Source organism: Crinia signifera, chromosome 4 (genome assembly GCF_055691185.1).
Source record: "Crinia signifera chromosome 4, ASM5569118v1, whole genome shotgun sequence".
In the NCBI taxonomy this organism is placed as follows: domain Eukaryota; kingdom Metazoa; phylum Chordata; class Amphibia; order Anura; family Myobatrachidae; genus Crinia; species Crinia signifera.
The window spans coordinates 321,388,455-321,410,814 of NC_139220.1; the positions used below are offsets into that span (position 1 = coordinate 321,388,455).

The 22,360-nt window shown below is 42.0% G+C and overlaps 2 protein-coding genes across 2 annotated transcripts in view; both read left to right on the forward strand.

Moving 5' to 3' along the window:
- LOC146075945 (uncharacterized) overlaps positions 1 to 22,360 on the forward strand; it is a 230,165-nt gene that overhangs the window by 70,405 nt on the left and 137,400 nt on the right. The window lies entirely within an intron of this gene.
- On the forward strand, positions 7,120 to 8,897 carry LOC146073386 (uncharacterized). The gene is made up of 2 exons (XM_083180565.1): positions 7,120 to 7,752; positions 8,049 to 8,897. Exons 1-2 carry the CDS (start codon positions 7,255 to 7,257, stop codon positions 8,895 to 8,897), a joined length of 1,347 nt encoding a protein of 448 aa, XP_083036691.1. The 5' UTR covers positions 7,120 to 7,254.

Here is a 22,360-nt window from a genome sequence, read left to right on the forward strand (position 1 = left end):
GCACACATCACACTGAGCTGAGTGACTGATATGATCACTTTGTCCCCATTCCTATGGTGTACCCGGAGAGCTTGGTGACATCCTGCTGCTACCAAATAGAAATAGTACCCCGCACAGGACAAAGAATTTAGTACAGTGTAATAATAGAACCAACTTAAATACTATTGAGTCTTCACAATATAGACAGTAATAAGTGTTGGAGGTGCCCCCAGGAATCAAGTACTAGTATATTTAAACACAGGGAAACAGTGGTCCACAAGTAGAGGGCCACCGTTCGCAGAAAGGATTCCTTTTTGAAGGCACACTTTTGAGTAGATGATGATGGTGTTAATTGAGTGAAGTAAAACTTAACTTTTATTTCCAATTATTTTTTAAAATAATGCTAGCTCTATGTTTACATATAGTGCATGATTTGCCATAGAGAATTGAATGCGTGAAAATAATTTTTTACATTTTTTTAAATTTTTTAATGAAAAAACAAGAATGGAAAAACAAAACAGGGGTGGGCCACTCAGAATTAACAATGTATTTTTATCGACATAAAGGCAAATTGCCGTGAATTACTATCGATACGGTGGCCGATAAGTGGTGTTATTCGGTAATCATATGTTGTTAACAAATGATTAAATAGGGTCCTAAATAGGCCCCGCTGATGGTGTGTCCAGCGTCTGTGAGAAGTCTACGCCACCTTTTACATATGAAGTGTTAAAAAAGGCTGTGGAATTCATGGCAACTGCGCCAGATCTCCCGGTAGTCTGTACTGGCGACTTTAATAACATACTAGATATTAAACGCGATAGGTGGAGTAGATCGCCAACAGGGACTGGCAGGAACAATAGAGGTTTTGACGAGTTTGTGAGAAATCTGGGCTGGGTGGATCCGTGGCGGGAAAAAACCCAGATGCAGTGCAGTTCTCCTGTTTTTCATCTTCTTTTCAATCATTTTTGAGAATTGATCTGATGTTAATCTCTGGTAAACTGCTGCCTGATGTAGTGGATATACAATATAAAACCAGAGGTATATCAGACCATTCTCCATTGCTTTTGGAGTTGGCTGACCGCAAGGGTAGGGATAACTCCTTTTGGAAATTTGATGCAAGGTGGTTAGGCAAACTGAGGGAGGATGAACAACAGGAGCAATGGTTAGAATACTGGGAAGTAAATAGAGGTATCGCACCAGCAGGGGTGGTGTGGGATAGCTTCAAAGCATTTATGAGAGGGGGGCTAAAAAAAGGTATTAGCGAAGTTAAAAGAATAAGCCGGCCTAAAATAGCGAAATTAGAAAGGGGATGTGAAGAGCAGGAAAGACAATATATAGAAAACAGCGATGAGGAGTCGGAAAGGGAATGGAAGGAAGCACAGGCGAAGTGGCTTGATTGTATAAAAGAAGAGAATGCCAGGTTGATGTGCTATAATTCTCAGGTTCGATACGCGACGGCTGATAGAGCAGGTAAATTCCTTGCTAATTTAGCTCAGGCAGATAGACCCCCGAGTACCATCATAAAAATTATGGATACAACAGGGAGAGAGGTAACGGAGAACACTGAAATCGTGAACACGTTTAGTAAGTACTTTGAAGGAATCTATAAATCTAGGGCACAATATAGGCCCTTATTCTGGTTGGTGCGGTAATATCCGCGTGCGTTCGTGCCGCCAATGTTTTGTGTCTGCGCATGTGCAGAGGCGTCTCTGCGCATGTGCGAGCCGGACGCACGGCAACATTCCGCATGAAATGTGTACACTACGAACAGGGGGTGGAGAGGGGCGTGAAGGGCAGTTTGGGCTCATTACCATATGTTTACACCCCGCGTTTCATGGGCGTTCCCATGAAAACGATGGGCGTACGTATGGTAATGCGGTCGTGACGCACGTGTAGGAGGCGGACATATGACATCGCCGGATGTCAGCTGCCCGCCCAGATCCCTGCTTTTGCATGGAAAAATGTCCGTGTGGTCTTAGGTTGCGGGAGCTGGTGGACCACTCGGTCCTGCATTCGATGGTCTGCGACCATCGAATGATGGGGGAGGTTCCCTGAGATGGAGGAGGCGTATTCCGTGAAAAATACACGTGCGGTCCGTTCGGCCAGCTTCTTACCGCATACGGACGGAGTTGGTGATCCGTATGGAAGGCGGGGTTTCGCACGCACGGTCGTGGCCGCATATTCGGATCTGGCCGCACCGATCAGAATAAGGGCCATAGTCAGGAAGATATAAGGGAGTTTTTGAAGAATATTGAAATACCAACTCTATCACTGGAGGCCATGTTAGAACTTGAGGAACCCCTTAATCTGCAGGAAATAATGGAGGCAATCAGTGCCCTCCCAGGTGGTAAGACTCCTGGGATTGACGGTATCCCAGCCGAGATCTATAAGCGATATGCAGAATTTTTAGCTCCCATTTTGTTGGAGACATTTAATACAAGTCATCAAGATAATATCTTTCCTGACTCCATGTCAGAAGCCAAGATAATTGTATTATTAAAGGCAGAAAAAGATCCGCGTCTGTTAGATTCGTATAGACCAATCTCTTTAAATGTCACAGAAGCAAAAATTATCGCTAAGGTCCTGGCAGCTAGATTGAACAAACATATTGGTAAAATAGTGCATGAGGATCAAACGGGTTTTATGCCGGGGAAATCAACGGCAACGAATCTAAGGAAGCTCCACATGCATTTGCAGGCCCGGCATGCTGAGCATCCCCTCCCAGTGGTGATGTCGCTCGATGCGGTTAAGGTGTTTGATGCGGTAGAGTGGCATTACCTATGGGAGGTGATGAAGGTAATGGGAATTGGCCCAGGTTTTATTAAATGGGTGCAGATGCTTTATGCGGCTCCGAAGGCTAGAATGGCCATTATTATGGGCATATGTCTAAACCATTTCCCCTCTATAGAGGTACGAGACAGGAGTGCCCGCTGTCACCGGCCCTGTTTGCCTTGGCGATAGAGCCGTTAGCATGCATTCTGCGTAGACATCCAGACATAGAAGGATTTAAAATGGGGGAGATAGAGGACGTGGTGGCATTATATGCAGACGACCTACTCATATTTTTATCCAATGGCTGCAAGGCCGCAAGGAAAGTAATGGAGGAAATTCCGAAATTTGGGGCATATGCCGGGTTTAGAGTAAACTGGAGTAAGTCAAGCATACTCTCAGTAAGAACGCGGGACTCGGGAACCCCTTTGGTGGATACACCCCTTAAATGGGTGCAAACCTTTAAGTATCTGGGGATTTGGATCTCTCGGGACCCCGAGGAATACAGAAGATTAAACCTGGAACCTCTAATGGTATACCTAACCCAGAAAATTAAGATCTGGAGGAAACTACCACTGACCTGTACAGGCAGAGTAAACATGTTAAAAATGATAGTGCTTCCCAAGTTTTTATATACATTACAACAGGCCCCACAATCGGTGCCGGATGTATTTTATATTAAATAAACAGCATGTTCTCGACCTTTATATGGAATAATGCCCGCCCCAAAATCAGACTGCAGACTCTGATGAGAAAAAGGGATGAGGGGAGGACTAGCACTGCCCAACCTTAAGCTATATTATATTACATGGCGAGTCAGCTGTCACTCCTGATAGAATGGATAGGACCCAGTTATAAGAACGGAAGGATAGCGGGCCTTATAGCACAGAATGAGAGGGGGGTTACACCACTGCAGAAACTACTGAGGGGATATGTCTGCAGGGGAGATACCCCGGTAGTGGTTCAAGCAGTAAAAATTTGGAGAGAAACCAATAAATAGGGTGACAAAATGTGTTAATCTGGATGTTGAACATCCATTAAATGACATTCATGTAATAAAGGAGGTAAAATATCACCAAATTGCGAAAGTATGGGAGCAATATGGGGTAACCGCCCTAAATCAGATCTTTATTGGGGATAGTCTGAAATCATTCAAACAGATACAGGAGGAGTTTTCTGTACCCACATCACATTTTTTTAGATATCTCCAACTGAGGAGTGCTTTAGATGAATATTTTAAGAATAAACCTCCCAGTTTCGGGGTATCCCCAATTAAGAAGATACTTAAATCCGCAAGGAAAAATAAACTAACCTCCATTTTATATAATCAATTACTGCAAGCAGAAGGGGGTAATCTGGGGGAGCTAAGAGAGAAATGGGAGAGGGATGTGGGGCTGATAAAAGAAAGCAAGTGGTCCAGTGCGATGGCCTCAGTAGCAAATGCTACAAACTTAATTAGAGTACAGCAAGTACAGCTCTAGATGCTGCACAGGTCCTACTTAACAACAACTAGACTGCAGAAGATGGGGGTAGGACATCTGACAACTGTCCAAAGTGCCAGGGTGAAGTGGGCTCCTATTATCATCTGGTTTGGGCGTGCCCAGTAATACAGGAGTTCTGGGAGAAAGTTATACAATGTCTTGTGGATATGGGGTTTAAGAGGGAATGTATGACATCAAAATGTTGCCTGTTGAATATAATGAGTGAGAGAAGTCTGAGCAGGGAGGAAAGGGCTTTTATCATCAATGTATGTGCCTTGGCTAAGGTAATGATAGTCAGGACCTGGCTTGCTGATACAGGCCCTGAGTTTGAAGTCTGGAAAGCACTTTTAGACTACACAGTGACACATGAAAAATATGTACATATACGTCAAAACACATTAAGTAAGTTTAGTAAAATCTGGAGTAAGTGGATAAATTATACACGAAGCACATAAACACGAAGATAAGGTAAAATAAATAATTATCATGGTACCTTTTTAAAAAAATATAAGTAAACAAGGATGAAGTGGTTAAACTAGGCACAAGCTAAAATACTAGAGAACAAGTAATATCCAGCCTACTTAAGAAACGAGGTCAAGAAGGTATACTCAATATCAGCATAAACCAAAGGAGCCGAAAGAGCAGGCTATTATGACGGAATAGTAAAAGTAAACACGGCTGAAGGACATACTAAAGGGTTAAGTGGAGATGAAAAGGGACAGGGGAGGGCAACAAGGGGCAGGTACTGTTTTGTCTAGTCTAGTTTTTTTTTTTTCTGTTTGTCACATGCAGTGATGTATCAGATAGCAGGGGGAAAGATTAATAAAAGATTGATAGTGTGAATATATGTATATATGATCCCTGTGTAATCCTGCATGACCAAGTGTAACTCTGCATAGCTGTATGAGTTTTTTTTTCCCTTGTTTTGTTATGTGGTAAATGTATTGTATATGCTATTTTATATTGCAATTAAAATTGAAAAAAAAAAAAAAAAAGAAATGTGTGATCCCTGATCCCTTTGCACACATCACACTGAGCTGGGTGACTGAGATGATCACTTTGTCCCCATTCCTGTGGTGTGCCCTGAGAGCATGGTGACATCCTGCTGCATCAGCTGACCATAGAGGGGACAGGATCACTAGCATGTGTTACCCGTGTATGGTCTGTATTGTATGTTCTGCACACCTCAGGTCAGAGGATAAAGATTATACAACAATTATACTAGACACATTAATAAACCATGTATACTGTAGTTGGGTAGAGGTCTCTGTGCTGCACGTGTGACTGCAAATAGAGTCCCAGCAATTTGGGAACACAGAGATGTGTCCACATACATCTATCCCCCATTCACCACAAGTCAGGTTACACATAACATGGAGTGCACTATGTCTCTGTAGCACTAAGTGTCTTCATGTGACTATTTCTATTAAATGTGTATTATACACAGAGGGATGCAAATAGGACACACAAGCGGCTTCTGCTAATTACAATATATGGTAATCCTATATTCCCTTGGTCTTCCCAAGAACAGATTCTCACCACTGCAATCTATGTTAAACACTGCTGCGAGGCTGATCTTCCTAGCAAGATGTTCATCGTCTGCTGTTCCGCTCTGCCAGTCCCTCCCATTGGTTGCCTGTATTTTACTGTATTCAATATAAAATACTTCTACTCACATATAAAGCTATTAACCATACTGCACCAGCTTATATCTCTTCACTTATCACAAAATATCTCCCATCTCGACCACTCCGCTCTGCACAAGATGTGCATCTCTCTTCTGCATGGATCACCAGCTCCCATTCACTATTACAGGACTTTCATCGGGCTGCCCCCATCCTATGGAATGCCCTTCCACACACAATAAGGGGGGTATTCAATCTTCGGGTCACGGCAGACGAGCTTGCTCGCCTGCCGTGACCCAGTCCCGTTCTCGGTCAGCTCGACCGAGAACATGCAGGAGGAATTCAATGTCGAGACGAGAAGGGAGCGTGGCCGCGAGTTGCGGCCGGGAAGTGACGAGATGCAGCCGGCAGCTCGTCACTTCCCGGCTGTTCTCGGCAGAACGAGCCCGACAGCTAGAGCTGTCGGGCTCGTTCTGCCAGGAAACCCTGTTCAATGCTGTCGGGGAAGACAGCATTGAATGACGGCGATTGAATACCCCCCTATGACTCTCTACTTGCCTCCAAATTTTGAAGCGTTCCCTGAAAACTCACCTCGTCAGGCAAGCATATTAAATTTATGTATCAACCACTTAACCCTCAGAGGCACTTATGTATTATATAGCTTTCCTTCTGGACTTGTAAATTGGTGGGACTGCTATGCTATTACTGGTGCCTGTCCTTGTGTTTCCCTCCTATGTCCCTATAGATTTTAAGCTTGCAGCAGGGCTCTCCTACCTCCAAGTCTCTCTGTTGTTACCCAGTTTGTTCTTTCAGTGTTGTCAACATTTGTAAAGTGCAGCGGAATCTGCTGCACTATGTAAGAAACTGTAAATAAATAAATATTCTATGTGCGACCGCTACTGTATCTGCATATGAGATGCTACGCTACAGTGTGTTACTGGAAAATAGTAATGTAGCATTTGTTATGCAGACACAATGCAGGCATGCCACATATTTTAATCAGGAGAAGATGCTTGTGTGTGCATCCTATTAACTTTGCAAATCATTTTTATAAAAAGATGCTCGGCTCTTAAAGTCCCGCTATGGCATCATGTATGTGGACACTTCTATACACAAATATCAAATCAGTGATTAGTGAAGGTTATATTTGATATTCTGTATAAATATACATCTTATACAATAATAGTAGTTTTATCCTGGTAACCATTATGCTTTTATATATTAACTTTTTTACAGGACCTATAAAGAGCAGAAATAGGGACAACATAGAAAGGGACATTGTTCTCCGATCAAGCCAACTAAATACATCATCTCCTTACCCCTCAGGAGGAGGAACAAAAGCAATTTTATTTTCTGGATAGAAGAAACCTTCAGCAACTAATTTGTTTCTCTCCTCATACATGATGAGTCAGACAGGAGAGAAACCACATGTGTGCTCTGAGTGTGACAAAGGCTTTACATATAAATCACAGCTTCTCAGACATCAGAGGAGTCACACAGGAGAGAAGCCATATAAATGTTCTGAATGCAGCAAATGTTTTTCCCAGGAGTCACATCTTTTCCAACATCAGAGGAGTCACACAGGAGAGAAACCATATAAATGTTCTGAATGCAGCAAATGTTTTTCCTGCAAGTCAGAGCTTGTTATACATCAGAGGAGTCACACAGGAGAGAAGCCATATAAATGTACTGAATGCAGCAAATGTTTTTCCCGGAAGTCACATCTTGTCCGACATCAGAGGAGTCACACAGGAGAGAAGCCATATAAATGTTCTGAATGCAGCAAATGTTTTTCCCAGAAGTCAGAGCTTGTCCAACATCAGAGGAGTCACACAGGAGAGAAACCATATAAATGTTCTGAATGCAGCAAATGTTTTGCCCATAAGAAACATCTTGGGGTTTATTCTAGTTCATTCTTTCTGACAAAATCCTTCTTAGATGGACAAAAATATGTGCACTGCAGGGGGGCAGATGTAACATGTGCAGAGAGAATTAGATTTGGGTGAGTTCTTTTGTTTCTGTGCAGGGAAAATACTGACTGCATGATTTTACACTTCAATATAGATCTCACTTTGAAGAAAAACCCCACCCAAATCTAATTATCTCTGCACAAGTTACATCTGCCCCACCCGCAGTGCACATGGTTTTGTCAATCTAAGGATTTTGTCAGAAAGAATGGACTAGAATAACCCCCCTTGTCCGGCATCAAATGAGTCACACAGGAGAGAAGCCATATAAATGTTCTGAATGTAGCAAATGTTTTTCTGATAAGTCACAGCTTGTTATACATCAGAGGAGTCACACAGGAGAGAAGCCATATAAATGTTCTGAATGCAGCAAATGTTTTTCCCAGAAGTCACAGCTTGTCCTACATCAGAGGAGTCACACAGGAGAGAAGCCATATACATGTTCTGAATGCAGCAAATGTTTTTCCCAGAAGTCACATCTTGTCCTACATCAGAGGAGTCACACAGGAGAGAAGCCATATAAATGTTCTGAATGCAGCAAATGTTTTTCTGATAAGTCACATCTTGTTATACATCAGAGGAGTCACACAGGAGAGAAGCCATATACATGTTCTGAATGCAGCAAATGTTTTTCCCAGAAGTCACATCTTGTCCTACATCAGAGGAGTCACACAGGAGAGAAGCCATATACATGTTCTGAATGCAGCAAATGTTTTTCCCAGAAGTCACATCTTGTCCTACATCAGAGGAGTCACACAGGAGAGAAGCCATATACATGTTCTGAATGCAGCAAATGTTTTTCCCAGAAGTCACATCTTGTCCTACATCAGAGGAGTCACACAGGAGAGAAGCCATATACATGTTCTGAATGCAGCAAATGTTTTTCCCAGAAGTCACAGCTTGTCCTACATCAGAGGAGTCACACAGGAGAGAAGCCATATACATGTTCTGAATGCAGCAAATGTTTTTCCCAGAAGTCACATCTTGTCCTACATCAGAGGAATCACACAGGAGAGAAACCATATAAATGTTCTGAATGCAGCAAATGTTTTTCCTGGCAGTCTCTTCATGTCTGACATCAGAGGAGTCACACAGGAGAGAAACTAAAAGTGCTGTGAATGCAGGTAGAGTGTTACAATACTGATCACTGGAGTCGCTGTTAGGGCCTGAATGCAGCGTTTTTCATAAGTAAAGGAACATTTTTCACCACAATATGCATTTAAGGGATACACTTTTTATTTGGTACTTATTTCCTAGCACGGCGCCCACAATCTACATTGTATGTGTGGGGCTGATATCTCAAGCATTGCATGCATCTTATGTGTTTGTGCGGCATAAGATGCATGCGATCATGCAATGGACGCAATCGACGAGATTTTTACATTGGAATCAATGTGAAATGGTCCCTGAGACCCAATTTTACATTTATTTCAATGTAAAAAGCCCCCAAAAGCCCAATTTTAATTGGTAACCCCCCCTCATGGGTGAAATGGCCCCCGCATTGTTAACGCCACCCCAGTATTGACGTCAACCCGAAGCGTGGCAAGCGCAGGGAGCCCGCGAGGGGTGGCGGTACGCGTCCTCTGACCTTTTCATACCCCCACTATCCACGTCGGTGTGGAGTTGATTTTATATAGTGTGGCGAGCGCAGAGCGACACCGAGCCCAAAGCGTGGCGAGCGTAGAGAGCCCCGCAAGGGGACTCGGAATACATGTGAAGTAGTCAGCGTCCCCTCGCGGGGCTTGCTGCGCTCGCCATGCTTCGGGCTCGGTGGCTCGCTGCGCTCGCCACACTATATAAGATCTACTCCACGCCGACGTGGATAGTGGGGGTATGAAAAGGTCGGACGACGCGGACCGTGGTGTTAATAATGACAGGGGGCATTAAGCATACTTTACAACTATATTCAATGAAAAATAATCCATATTGGCCCATTTCACATTGGCACCTATGTAAAATCGCATTGATCGCATCGCTTTTCTCTTTCACCGGCAAATTAGCTGGTGATTGACAGAAAATCTTGTACATCTCGTTGATTGTATGCCTTAAGTACCTTAAACTTAAGGCATACAATCAACGAGATGGGCGCCGTGCTAGGAAATAAGTACCTTTTATTTCAAGTGTGACAAGTGTTTTCTAAAATCAGTCCTGAAAAAGACAGGAGCGGTCTGACAAATGGAGTTGAGAGCACTTTCTCCCTGGGACGGTCTCTCTTTTCGGAACTAGAGCTGCAGTATAACAACAGAAAGTCGTTCTGGGGCTACTGGGGGTAATGTGGTAACTGAGTTTTATCATTTAAAGCTGTTCTGCTGATGCCGGTACTGAGCTCTTTAATATACAGCTGTTCTGCTGGTGCCGGTACTGAGCTCTGTAATATACAGCTGTTCTGCTGATGCGGGTACTGAGCTCTGTAATATACAGCTGTTCTACTGCTGCCAGTACTGAGCTTTGTAATATACAGCTGTTCTACTGCTGCCAGTACTGACTTCTGTAATATACAGCTGTTCTGCTGGTGCTGGTACTGACCTCTGATAAAATGGATTTGGTTATATTAATTGTTGTATTGTAATATTGCATATTGTTGCATCAGTTGTAAAAACCATTTCTCCTATTGACTAGCAAGGACTTTCTATTCCTGTCAAAAGTCATATGGCAAGCCAAAGATATCCCAGTATACATTACTACGACAGTGCAAATATTACCTCAGCGAACTGAAAACCTACAGAAGACTTGTCAATCATCTATATATGTCTATGTATTTTTAAATGGTTAGTTAGGGTAATTCCTTTTATGTAAAATCCCTTTTTGAATGTGGCCACTCAGCTATTGGTAAAAGGTATATAACTGTAAAGGGAAGGGGCCCTGACCACCATTCTTTCTCACAACATCTTGTGGTTTGATGGTCGGGTGTTTTGTATCCTGAGAAATAAACACGTCACAGACTTTGCAAAGGAATCCTGTTAATTCTCGTTTCTTCAGTGGTGACCCCTGACGTTCCGCATTCTCCCTACAACTTTACTTCTCATACCTGGCTTTCAACAAAGGATAGGTAAGCAAGATATCTTTATATATTTTTGCTGAATTAATGTTGAAGTCATGGTAAGGGAGGTTTTTTGTATGGACGGCATGTGAAGCACGTCTACTTACTTATATGTATGAGTGTCTACATATATAACTATATATCTATATATATATATATGGATATGTGTACACACTATATATATATGTACAGAGATTCATGTGACGTGGGTTATTTTTCCTAAAAATTAAGCTTATTACTGTTACTAACAAGATATAGGTTATAATCTGTTAATAAGGAATACATAAATAGATATCACAGTGCGTGCCATTGTGAAATTAAACGTTAGTATTAGGACTCTTGTGTCTTATAGAGAGACTAACGTTTCATATGGGATTACAATGAACACTAAGATTGAGTCTTAGACAGTTCATAAAGCCTATGAAACTTTAATCCACGGTTCATAATTCCGAGCAAGAGACGTCTTGCTCAGATAAGTGAACAGGATTGTTCTGAATACAGTAATTCAGAAATTATTTATTATCAGATAAACATCACAGCCTATTTTAAAATATTGTAGTAACAAATGGGTAACAGTAATAATAACAAGGAGACAGATCCAATACAAAAATGCAATTTAGATAAATCCACTACAAAAAGCATTAAAGCTAAACTTAAAAAATTAGGCATTAAAATAGCTGATTTAAAGGAAAATAGTCCTCTTGTAATAATGATACAGAAAGGTGGCCCCATGATGTTAAATTATTTGGACAATTGGTGCCAAATAACAAGGATCAGACACCCTAAACTCCCAGGTAATTGGTGGCCACCTGAGGGAACTTTTGATCCTTTGAAAATAGCAAGTTTACGTGAACTACTTTTAGCAGAAGGACATTGGCGTGAGGCTGAATGTCTTGCTGCATGGCAAACAATAGCTGATCAACATGCTGAACTAACCTTAGTTACTCCCCCGCCATATAATGTAATGAATTCAAAAGTAGTGGATTGTTTGGAGGACGAAGATGACGATTTTCTCACTTCTCCTTACAAACAGCTAACACAACAAATCCAAGCATTACAGAATGTAGCTCCAAGTGCTCCAAATGTAAATATTTCTCCTTCAGCTACACTCCATAGCACAGTGAGTAGTCCCAAAATTAGAACTCCGTGGACACGTGACACGGAGGCTCCTTGGTCCGTAGAAAGGTTATCTGATACCAAGTTAAAAATCTTCAAAGAACAGCAGGCTATTGGTAACAGGCTTAGAGATTTGAATACTATAAAAACTAAATTAGATGCACTACAAGTCTCTGCAAATATAATGCCGCTCAGGGAAGTTGCTCTTCCTGGGGATTTAAATGCTGCAAACCAGTATGTTCCAAATTTAGCACAGGTTTACACTACATGGAAACCTGCAGAAATAAGATCAATGGTGTCAGAAATGCCTGACATGCAATTATGTCCTCGTAAGTGGCTCACTAAATTAGAATTGTTACAGAAATCTCAAAAAGCCACTTATGACGATATTTGGATCTTACTTGAGTGCGCAATTCCAGAAAAATACTTAGATTCATGGAAATCAGAAACGTTAAAAGAAAATTTTTCAGAATTAGGGTATCATGACACTGTAAATGGTCAGGATACCTATAAAAAGGATTTAGCAGCCCTAAGAAAAACTTTACATTCTTGGGTGTTAAAAACATTAGACAAAGGTCAAAGTTTACGCAAATTGCTAGAAATTAGACAAACAAAAGATGAAGATGTCAGGGATTATTGGGTACGGTTTAAAGACGGTATCCAGAAATACACTGATTGGTTTCATGATAATGATCAGGACTTAAATAGAACTGATTTGGTTACAACATTTGTGGACGGTTTACATGATGATGTCCGAGAAGAGATTATCTTAAGAACGCCAGAGTGGCGTCTTAAATCAGCACCTGAACTAGTAGCAATAGGACAGAGAGCTTATGAAGTACTAGTTAAAAGAAAGGAAAAAATTGAGAAAAAGGATAAGGTTAAACTTATGGCACTTACTAATGATAGACAGGAGCCACAGGGAAATACTAGCTGCAAAACTGTTCCAGTATCAACTATACAGGTATCGCCCCTAGGAGTGCCAGCCAGTACACCACCCTATCCTCCCACAGGTGTTATTTATATAGCAACACCCCAAGTCTATTCTGGACCCAAAGGTAGAGGTCAAGGCAGAAGTTACTTTCCAAAACCTAAAGTACAGCCAAATCACCAGAGATTCATTCCAGCAGTTCCCTACCAGGTCCAAGTAAAAGGAAACGGATGTTTCCATTGTGGACAGTCTGGACATATTGCCAGAGCATGTCCAAACAATACTAAATAGGAAATTGTGGAGTGTGAGGAACAGAACACTGAATGCAGACCTGATCTTGAATTGTTGTCTATTTGTCTTGATAACAAAAGTGAACCTTATGTTTCCATAAGTATCAATGGAACTGAAATTCCCTGCCTTGTCGATACTGGCGCTACTCGATCCCTGCTGAATGTACCCGTAGAGAAACTTCCCACCACAGGTGATGTGATCTCTATGGTTGGGGTAAGTAATTCTATAATGTCCGCCCCTGTCACAGAGGAAATACCAGTATCAATAGGTAACACACGTGTACTGCATTCTTTTGTTCTTTCTCCACACTCCCCTTGTAGCCTTTTAGGCCGTGACTTACTTTGTAAACTCGGAACAACAATTACACTTAGCCCCACTGGGGTAGTGGTAGACATACCGGACACACATTTGCAAACAGGCTTAGATCTCTTGTACATGCCACTTTTACAAAAGGAAAATCAAGGTACTGAGACTCTGCCATTGCACTTAATAAATCCAGATGTATGGGTTACTGAGGGAAGTACACAAGGACTGATGCAGGTACCACCTGTAAGGATTAAGAGGGATTTATCTGTCCCTGTTCCAAGGTTACCACAATATCCTCTGTCGCCACAGGCAACCGAGGGTATTAGACCAGTCATAGCACAGTTGTGCGCTGAAGGTACGTTGGTTCGGTGTCAAAGTGAAGCAAATTCACCTTTATTTCCTTTGCCGAAACCGCTCAAACCCAGTGAATTAACTCCTTCATGGAGAATTATTGTTGATCTAAGAGCGGTTAACAGGACCATAATACCGTCAGCGCCAATTGTTCCTAATCCTGCCACAATCTTGTCCAGTGTTCCACCTACTGCAGAGGTATACACGGTCATCGATTTGGCTTCAGCATTCTACTCAGTACCCATACACCCGGATGATCAATGGTTGTTTGCTTTTACCTATGAAGGAAAGCAATACACCTGGACAAGATTACCTATGGGAATGTCAGATTCACCATCTTGCTTTTCACAAGCCCTCAAACAGAAATTGGATGAATGGGTTGCTCCCAAGGGCTCCGTGCTCATCCAATATGTGGACGATCTGTTATTGTGTGGCACTGACTATGAGACGCTTGAAACTGATTCTGTGTCTTTGCTAAATCACTTAGCTAAAATAGGCCAGAAAGTCGAAAAAAAGAAATTACAATGGTGTAAATCACATGTGGACTACCTGGGACATTGTCTCAGTAAGGGAACCAGACACATCACAGACAAAAGACGGTTAGTGATACAACATCAAACTTTTCCAAAAACACTTAGACAGCTCAGAGCCTTTCTTGGTCTGGTTGGCTATTGCAGACAGTGGATTTCAGGATACTCACATGTTATACGACCATTACAGGACTTAGTTAAAGGACATGACGGTACAAAGTATACTTTTACAAAACATGACTTAACATCTGAATGTTTTGAAGCTTTTTCTAAAATTAAGCAAGCCCTCATTAGTGCACCTGCACTAGGGCTACCTGATTACACAAAGCCATTTCAACTTTTTTGTGCAGAACAGGACTCGCATGCTTGTGGAGTATTAACTCAGAAGCATACGGAGATACACCGCCCAGTCGGATATTTCAGTTTTCCACTGGATCCTGTTGCCCAAGCGCTTCCAGGATGCTTAAAGTCTGTGGCTGCCGCAGCATTGTTGGTAACAAAAACTCAAGACATTGTTCTTGGTTCTCCGCTCACACTGCTGTGCCCCCACTCACTTGAGGCGCTCCTAAACAGTGCTTATACGAGACATTTTTCCTCGCAACGGTTAACTCAATACCATATCACCTTACTCTCAGCACCTAATCTTACTATCAAACGATGTGATACCCTCAATCCAGCTACTTTTTTGCCTACAGATTCTATCCAAGAACCTGACATGCCACATGATTGCCAACAACATCTTGACCAGCTGCTTACTCCTCGGACAGATCTAACTGATAAACCTATTCCTGATCTGCCCACAGATGCTCAATTGTTTGTAGATGGCTCTGCTTTTAAGCGATCTGATGGCATAGTTCTAGCTGGGTGCGCTGTAGTTAATGGTGATGGTATTGTTTTACATGCTTCTGTTTTACCTGATTCCAAATCTGCGCAAGCTGCAGAACTCACTGCACTTGCTATTGCTTTGGAAATGGCTGAGGATTGTGAAGTTAACATCTATAGCGATTCTGCGTACGCTGTAGGTGTAATTCACAATTTTGCTGCCCTTTGGAAAGAACGTGGTTTCCTCACCTCCTCAGGTACACAAATTCAACACAAACACCTTATTCTTAGGCTGTTAGATGCTGTTTTGTTACCTTCTAAGATTGCTGTGATAAAATGCAAAGCACACACTTCCGCACTAGATCCCATCTCTATTGGTAATGCATTTGCTGATGAAACTGCTAAAGCAGTCATAAACTCATATGAGTTGGCTTCGGCCTTCCCAATTCTTAAGTCACCAGTTCCATCTGTACCACTTGATCTCTCACTCCTCGTTTCTCTGCAGGCTCAGGATCCATCCTGTTCAAACTGGCTCAAACATGGTGCAGTAGCTGATTCTGCTGGTCTGTGGTCTCTAGGCCATAAACTGGTTGCACCTAAATCACTTTTTCCTTCTCTTTTTTCTTTGCTCCATGGGCCTTGCCATGTTTCAACAGGAGGGATGTGTAGAGCTTTAAAACTCAAATGGTGGGCTCCAGGTTTTCAGGATTATGCCACAAACAGAGTAAAACATTGTCACACTTGTCAAGAGCACAATGCAGGCAAAGCACAAAAGGCGCCTCAAAAGCACCTGCCACAAACATCAGCACCTTTTGAAATTGTACAAATTGATTTTAGTGATATGCCACCATGTCAAAAATATAGGTATTTGTTGGTTCTGGTGGATCAATTTTCAAATTGGACAGAAGCTTTCCCTACAAGTAAAAATGATGCTCCAACTGTAGTTAAATGTTTGACTAAGGAAGTAATCCCAAGATTTGGAGTTATGCAAATTCTTTCCTCAGATAGAGGTACACATTTTGAAAACCACCTAATGGAAAAGGTTTCAGATATGTTGGGTATAAAACAACAATTACACACTGCATACAGGCCAGAATCTAGTGGACTCGTGGAGAGAACGAATCAAACGATTAAACGATATTTAGCGAAAATGACAGCATCAGGATATGGCACTTGGGTAGATTGCCTCCCTGCTGTTTTAACTACTATAAGAACTACTCCACTAGCTAAACATGGCTTATCTCCTTTTGAGATTTTGTTTGGACGGCCCCCATGCCAGACTAAACCAAATCCTTTGTGTGACACGTTACATCATGGTCAAAATCAATTACTTGAATTTGTTAAAGAATTATCAAAGGTTTTTTCTACTATTTCAGAGCAAGTCAAGAGAGCGCAGCCCGATCCAGAGTCTGTATTGGGGACTCACAATCTTTGCCCTGGAGATTACGTACTACTCAGAAACCACACTCCCAGAACAGCTTTGAGTCCACGCTGGAAAGGACCATATCAAGTTCTATTAATTACTCCAACTGCCGTAAAGGTAGAGGGGAAAAGGAGCTGGGTGCACGCCTCTCATTGTAAGAAGGTTGTAAGTAGGCCAGAGCGTAATCCTATTGTGCCTCCAGGGTCTGCAGCAAAAGATCCAAACTTAGGAGGACTCACTCATAACAGAGTGAACACAGCAGCACCGTACACTCCACCCCTAACTAGGTCCAAAGCAAGGACTCAGCTGACCAATGTATTACAGTGCTCTCATTGGCCATAGGCCAGACTTCAGATTGTGGGCGCTAATTATAGGCTCTGGGTGCTTGACAATGCTCATTCTTTATTTAGTTGATATAATAATACAAAGGCAAGCAGGTAATGATTTTGGCAATGTCACACAAACACGATTTAAAAGAATGTATTCAACATTGCTCGATAATGAGGATAATTCCTTAATTCTCACACATAGTCTAGTAGCACAATATGCTAATGCTTCAAACTGCTGGGTTTGTACACCTCCACCAGTTTCAGCAAAAAGTATGGTATGGCTGGCACTTCCACTAAATCTGACACAAATTAGGAGTTTGCCATGTCCACAAGGTACGATAGATGATTACAAGAACAAAAGCCCTCGTTTTCTTGTGTCTGGAATATTGGGTACTCCTACAGATTGTATAAACAAAACCCTTACACATAAGCAAACATTGCCTTATGACTATGTTATCTCAGAGGACAACAAAAAGCTTCATGTAAATGAGACAGTGATAAGACAAGTAGGAGATGTGAAATGTAAAAATTATTACAATGACCCGCATTGGGATCAGAATCAGAATTTTGATGACAATACTTATCCTCGAAATCTTACAGGAGGAACAATAGTGAATAGCTGTAACTATGAAACTTATACATGCGATTATTCACTACATCCAGATCTGTTAGCATTATTTCATGACTGTGCCAATGATAATGAGTGTGGGTGTGCTATTGATCCTGTAAGAAGTATTTTCAAATATTTATGGGGAGATTCACCGATAACCCTACCCCCAGATGTATATTTTATCTGTGGTAATAGAGCATATAGATGGTTACCTTTTAAAGCTAATGGTACATGTTTTATTGGTAAATTGGTTCCAGATATTAGCATACATGCTGATAATACAATATTCCCTAATTATACTGTTCAGCCTCATCAAATAGGAAAAAGAGACACTAGCAGCTTACGAAAAGCTAAAGATTTAGTTTATCAAGATCCTATGCAAAGGTTTGGTTGGATATTAACATTAACTGGACAACAAGTAATTAACTATAATTTTATTGCCAATCTATCTCAACTTATTGATAATATTACTGAAATTTATGATGAAACATTTCGGTTTATTGGAGAAGAATTAAAAATGATAAAAATGGAGGTTATTCAACATAGATTGGTTATTGATTACATGGCAGCAAAATTGGGTGGATATTGTGTTGTATTACAAACTGAATATGGTATGAAATGTTGCACACATTTGAATAATTCATACGATCCACATGATATAATAGAACATCACATGGAAAGAGTTGAGCAATTGAAAAAACAATTCATAGCAAATAACAACAATCCAACATTAGGAGGTGAAGGAATATTCTCCCTTCCTGAAGGATTACGTTGGCTAAATCCTGCTAACTGGTTTTCAGGAATTGGAGGATGGATCTCAGGTATATTACATACTGTGTTATATTTTTTGCTAATAGGTATTGGGATATATATGCTTATATTGTGCATCCCTCAAGTGTTAAAATGCTTTTGTTTGTGTGGAAAGAAAATAAATGCAACAGTCACTAATGCGTTCTCTTCTAAGACTGCAGATATCCGTATGATGACAGTAACTAGTCCACCGCCTACTGAAACGTATGCAGCCTTTATTGAAAGACAAAATGGACTCAGAAATGATTTCTAAACTGCTGCAAAAAGTGGGGACTGATAAAATGGATTTGGTTATATTAATTGTTGTATTGTAATATTGCATATTGTTGCATCAGTTGTAAAAACCATTTCTCCTATTGACTAGCAAGGACTTTCTATTCCTGTCAAAAGTCATATGGCAAGCCAAAGATATCCCAGTATACATTACTACGACAGTGCAAATATTACCTCAGCGAACTGAAAACCTACAGAAGACTTGTCAATCATCTATATATGTCTATGTATTTTTAAATGGTTAGTTAGGGTAATTCCTTTTATGTAAAATCCCTTTTTGAATGTGGCCACTCAGCTATTGGTAAAAGGTATATAACTGTAAAGGGAAGGGGCCCTGACCACCATTCTTTCTCACAACATCTTGTGGTTTGATGGTCGGGTGTTTTGTATCCTGAGAAATAAACACGTCACAGACTTTGCAAAGGAATCCTGTTAATTCTCGTTTCTTCACCTCTGTAATATACAGCTGTACTGCTGGTGCTGGTACTGACCTCTGTAATATACAGCTGTACTGCTGGTGCAGGTACTGAGCTCTGTAATATACAGCTGCTCTATTGGTGCCGGTACTGAGCTCTGTAATGTACAGCTGTACTGCTGGTGCCGCTACTGAGCTGTGTAATATACAGCTGTTCTGCTGGTGACGGTACTGAGCTCTGTAATATACAGCTGCTCTGCTGATGCCGGTACTGAGCTCTGTAATATACAGCTGTTCTGCTGGTGCCAGTACTGAGCTGTGTAATATACTGCTGTTCTGCTGGTGTAGGTACTGGGCTCTGTAATATACAGCTGTTCTGCTGGTGCCGGTACTGAGCTCTGTAATATACAGCTGTACTGCTGGTGCCGGTACTGAGCTCTGTAATATACAGCCGCTCTGTTGATGCCGGTACTGAGCTCTGTAATATACAAGTCTTCCTTTCTGGGTAGACAAATGCTGCTGAATTTGTCTCACAGCTCCCTGTTAGTGTTACGCCCCCCATATATTAGTCTGACTTGTCCTAAGGACAAGTCGGACCTGATTTCCCCCTGCAGTTCCCCGGGAGGGGGATACACGATTAGGCACCTGATGTGCTAAGTTTTGCAAATGATACATCTGCGATGTATCATATGTAACTCCCGGGGAGCTGCAAGGTGGAGGGAGCAGGGGGGCGGCAGAAATCAAGGTGGCGGGTGGGGGACACTGCGAGGCGGCTAGGGGGGGACCCTGCTAGTAGTGCAGAGGCAGCGGACGCTGCGGGGGACAATGACACAGAGGCAGCAGTAACATAGAGCCGGGCAGAGGGAGCCGGGAGCTGTCAGTACTGAAAAAAAAGCCCATACAAAGAATGGGCACCCTGTGATTGGCTGATCGCTAACAGCTCCCGGCTCCCCCTGCCCGGCTCTACGTTACTGCCGCTTCTGTGTTCCCTGCAGCATCCGCTGCCTCTGCACTACTCGCAGCTTCCCCCACCCCCCTGCTCCCTCCACCTGCCTGGAGCATTGACAGCTCCCTGCTCCGGCTCCCCCTGCCCGACTCCATCACCGGCGTCCCCCGCCCCCCTGCCCGTCTTCCTGGCCGGCGTCCGCCGCCTGTGTCCCCCACCAGCCACCTCACAGAGTCCTATGCCCAGCTGCACATAAGATTTAGCAAATCTAGCAAATCATATGTGCAGCTGGTCCGACCTCCCGACTCTGACCCGATGCGCACGGGACCGGGTGTCTAAACCTGCGATTTGGCTCGATTTCACTGCCCGATCCATTTGAATCAGGTGAAATCGGGGCCAGCACCTAATAATGTGGGGGCATGACCAGTGTTCTGGTTGGGTGGTCTGCTCATGGGTGTGTCTCAGAAAAGGTTGGCACAGAAAAGAGGGAAAATAGAAACTGCGGCGGCTGCAGACTTTGGGCTTCAGTGCAGACCATGTATCGCCAGCACTGAGAGCATCGGACAATATATATGCACACTCCCTCCAGCCAAAGAGTGCATTGGCATATATATATATATAAATATTTTCTTTCTTTAAAAAGTACAAATATTTAATAAAAAAAGCCTCCAATTTGGCTTAAAGAACAGGGCCTGTTATTGTATTTGATTATAGCACATTGTGTATTATGACTCTGTAATATGACTGTGTAATTTTGTATGTTCTTTAAGCCAAATTGGAGGCTTTTTTTATTAAATATTTGTACTTTTTAAAGAAAAAAAGTTGTGTACTTCACCATAGCGCACTCTGATCTTCTCTGTATATATATATATATATATATATATATATATATATATATATATATATATATATATATATATATATATATATATATATATACACACACACACAATAGCAGAGAACCTGGCACTCAGACCCCCCCCCAGGGGTAACTGGCTCAGTTGCCTTCTGCACCAGCTGAAAGCCTGGAATGTATAATCCTGTGTAACAGCAGAGACACAAGTCTCAGAGTGCCGCTGCTGTTACACAGGAATATATATATATAGATAGATAGATAGGTAGATATACATGTGAACGGCACTCCATGAAGCATAAGGATAATGACCGGGGTGCACACTCAGGAAAGTCAATAGGAATAGAGCATAGTGGCACACACTCGGGTTTACACAAGCAGAGTCAGACTACAGCAGCAGAATCCAACGTTTCGGAGTTTAATCCGTTCTGTCCTTGAAAACGGATTAAACTCCGAAACGTTGGATTCTGCTGCTGTAGTCTGACTCTGCTTGTGTAAACCCGAGTGTGTGCCACTATGCTCTATTCCTATATATATATATATATATATATATATATAAAGACCAAAAAGACACACTCTCCAGACTCTTTGATGCAAAATAAAAAGCTGTGTATTTGTATTCACATAGACATCATAGTATAAAGAAGGGTACTCAACGTTAGCGTTTCAGTCCATATAGGACCTTCCTCAGGAGTTAGACAACAAGGGCATCCATTTGGGGTGAAGCACAGCGTGGACCACACAGCAGGTTCCTACAGTGGTCCACGCTGTGCTTCACCCCAAATGGATGCCCTTGTTGTCTAACTCCTGAGGAAGGTCCTATATGGACTGAAACGCTAACGTTGAGTACCCTTCTTTATACTATGATGTCTATGTGAATACAAATACACAGCTTTTTATTTTGCATCAAAGAGTCTGGAGAGTGTGTCTTTTTGGTCTTTATATACATGGACTTTGTTTCTTGTAAGGAAAGTTCTGGACATATTTTGTATGGAGTGCGATATATATATATATATATATATAGAAGATCGGAGAGACCGAACTCGCACAGTATAGAAGCAACGGTGGGGTGCCCTACAAAGGGAATATGTACCCACAATATATCTTTTTTCCCCAGTCGGCAGATTGGGGATGTGGGGCACTCGCCACAACACAACTCAATGGGAGGTGTGTTGTCACTGCAAAGTCAACAATAATCCACAAGTTGTGTCAAATCAAAAAAGGGTTTTTGTGCATTTATTGTAATCCAATCACATGCCCCGACGTTTCGGTCCAAATGGAAGGACCTTTTTCAAGGAGCCTAAAACAGTAATAAATATACATATATTGGAAACATTGCCATAGAGTATAAATAGCAGTAATAAACAAAAATTTACTCACTCAATGTGAAGTCAAAACACAGCATCAGGCGATAAAGGGAGTAAGAACCTCTTCCTAGAGGGGACAGCCTGTAACTGGGATCACCCTGGTCCGGCTTAATATACCTGACTGTG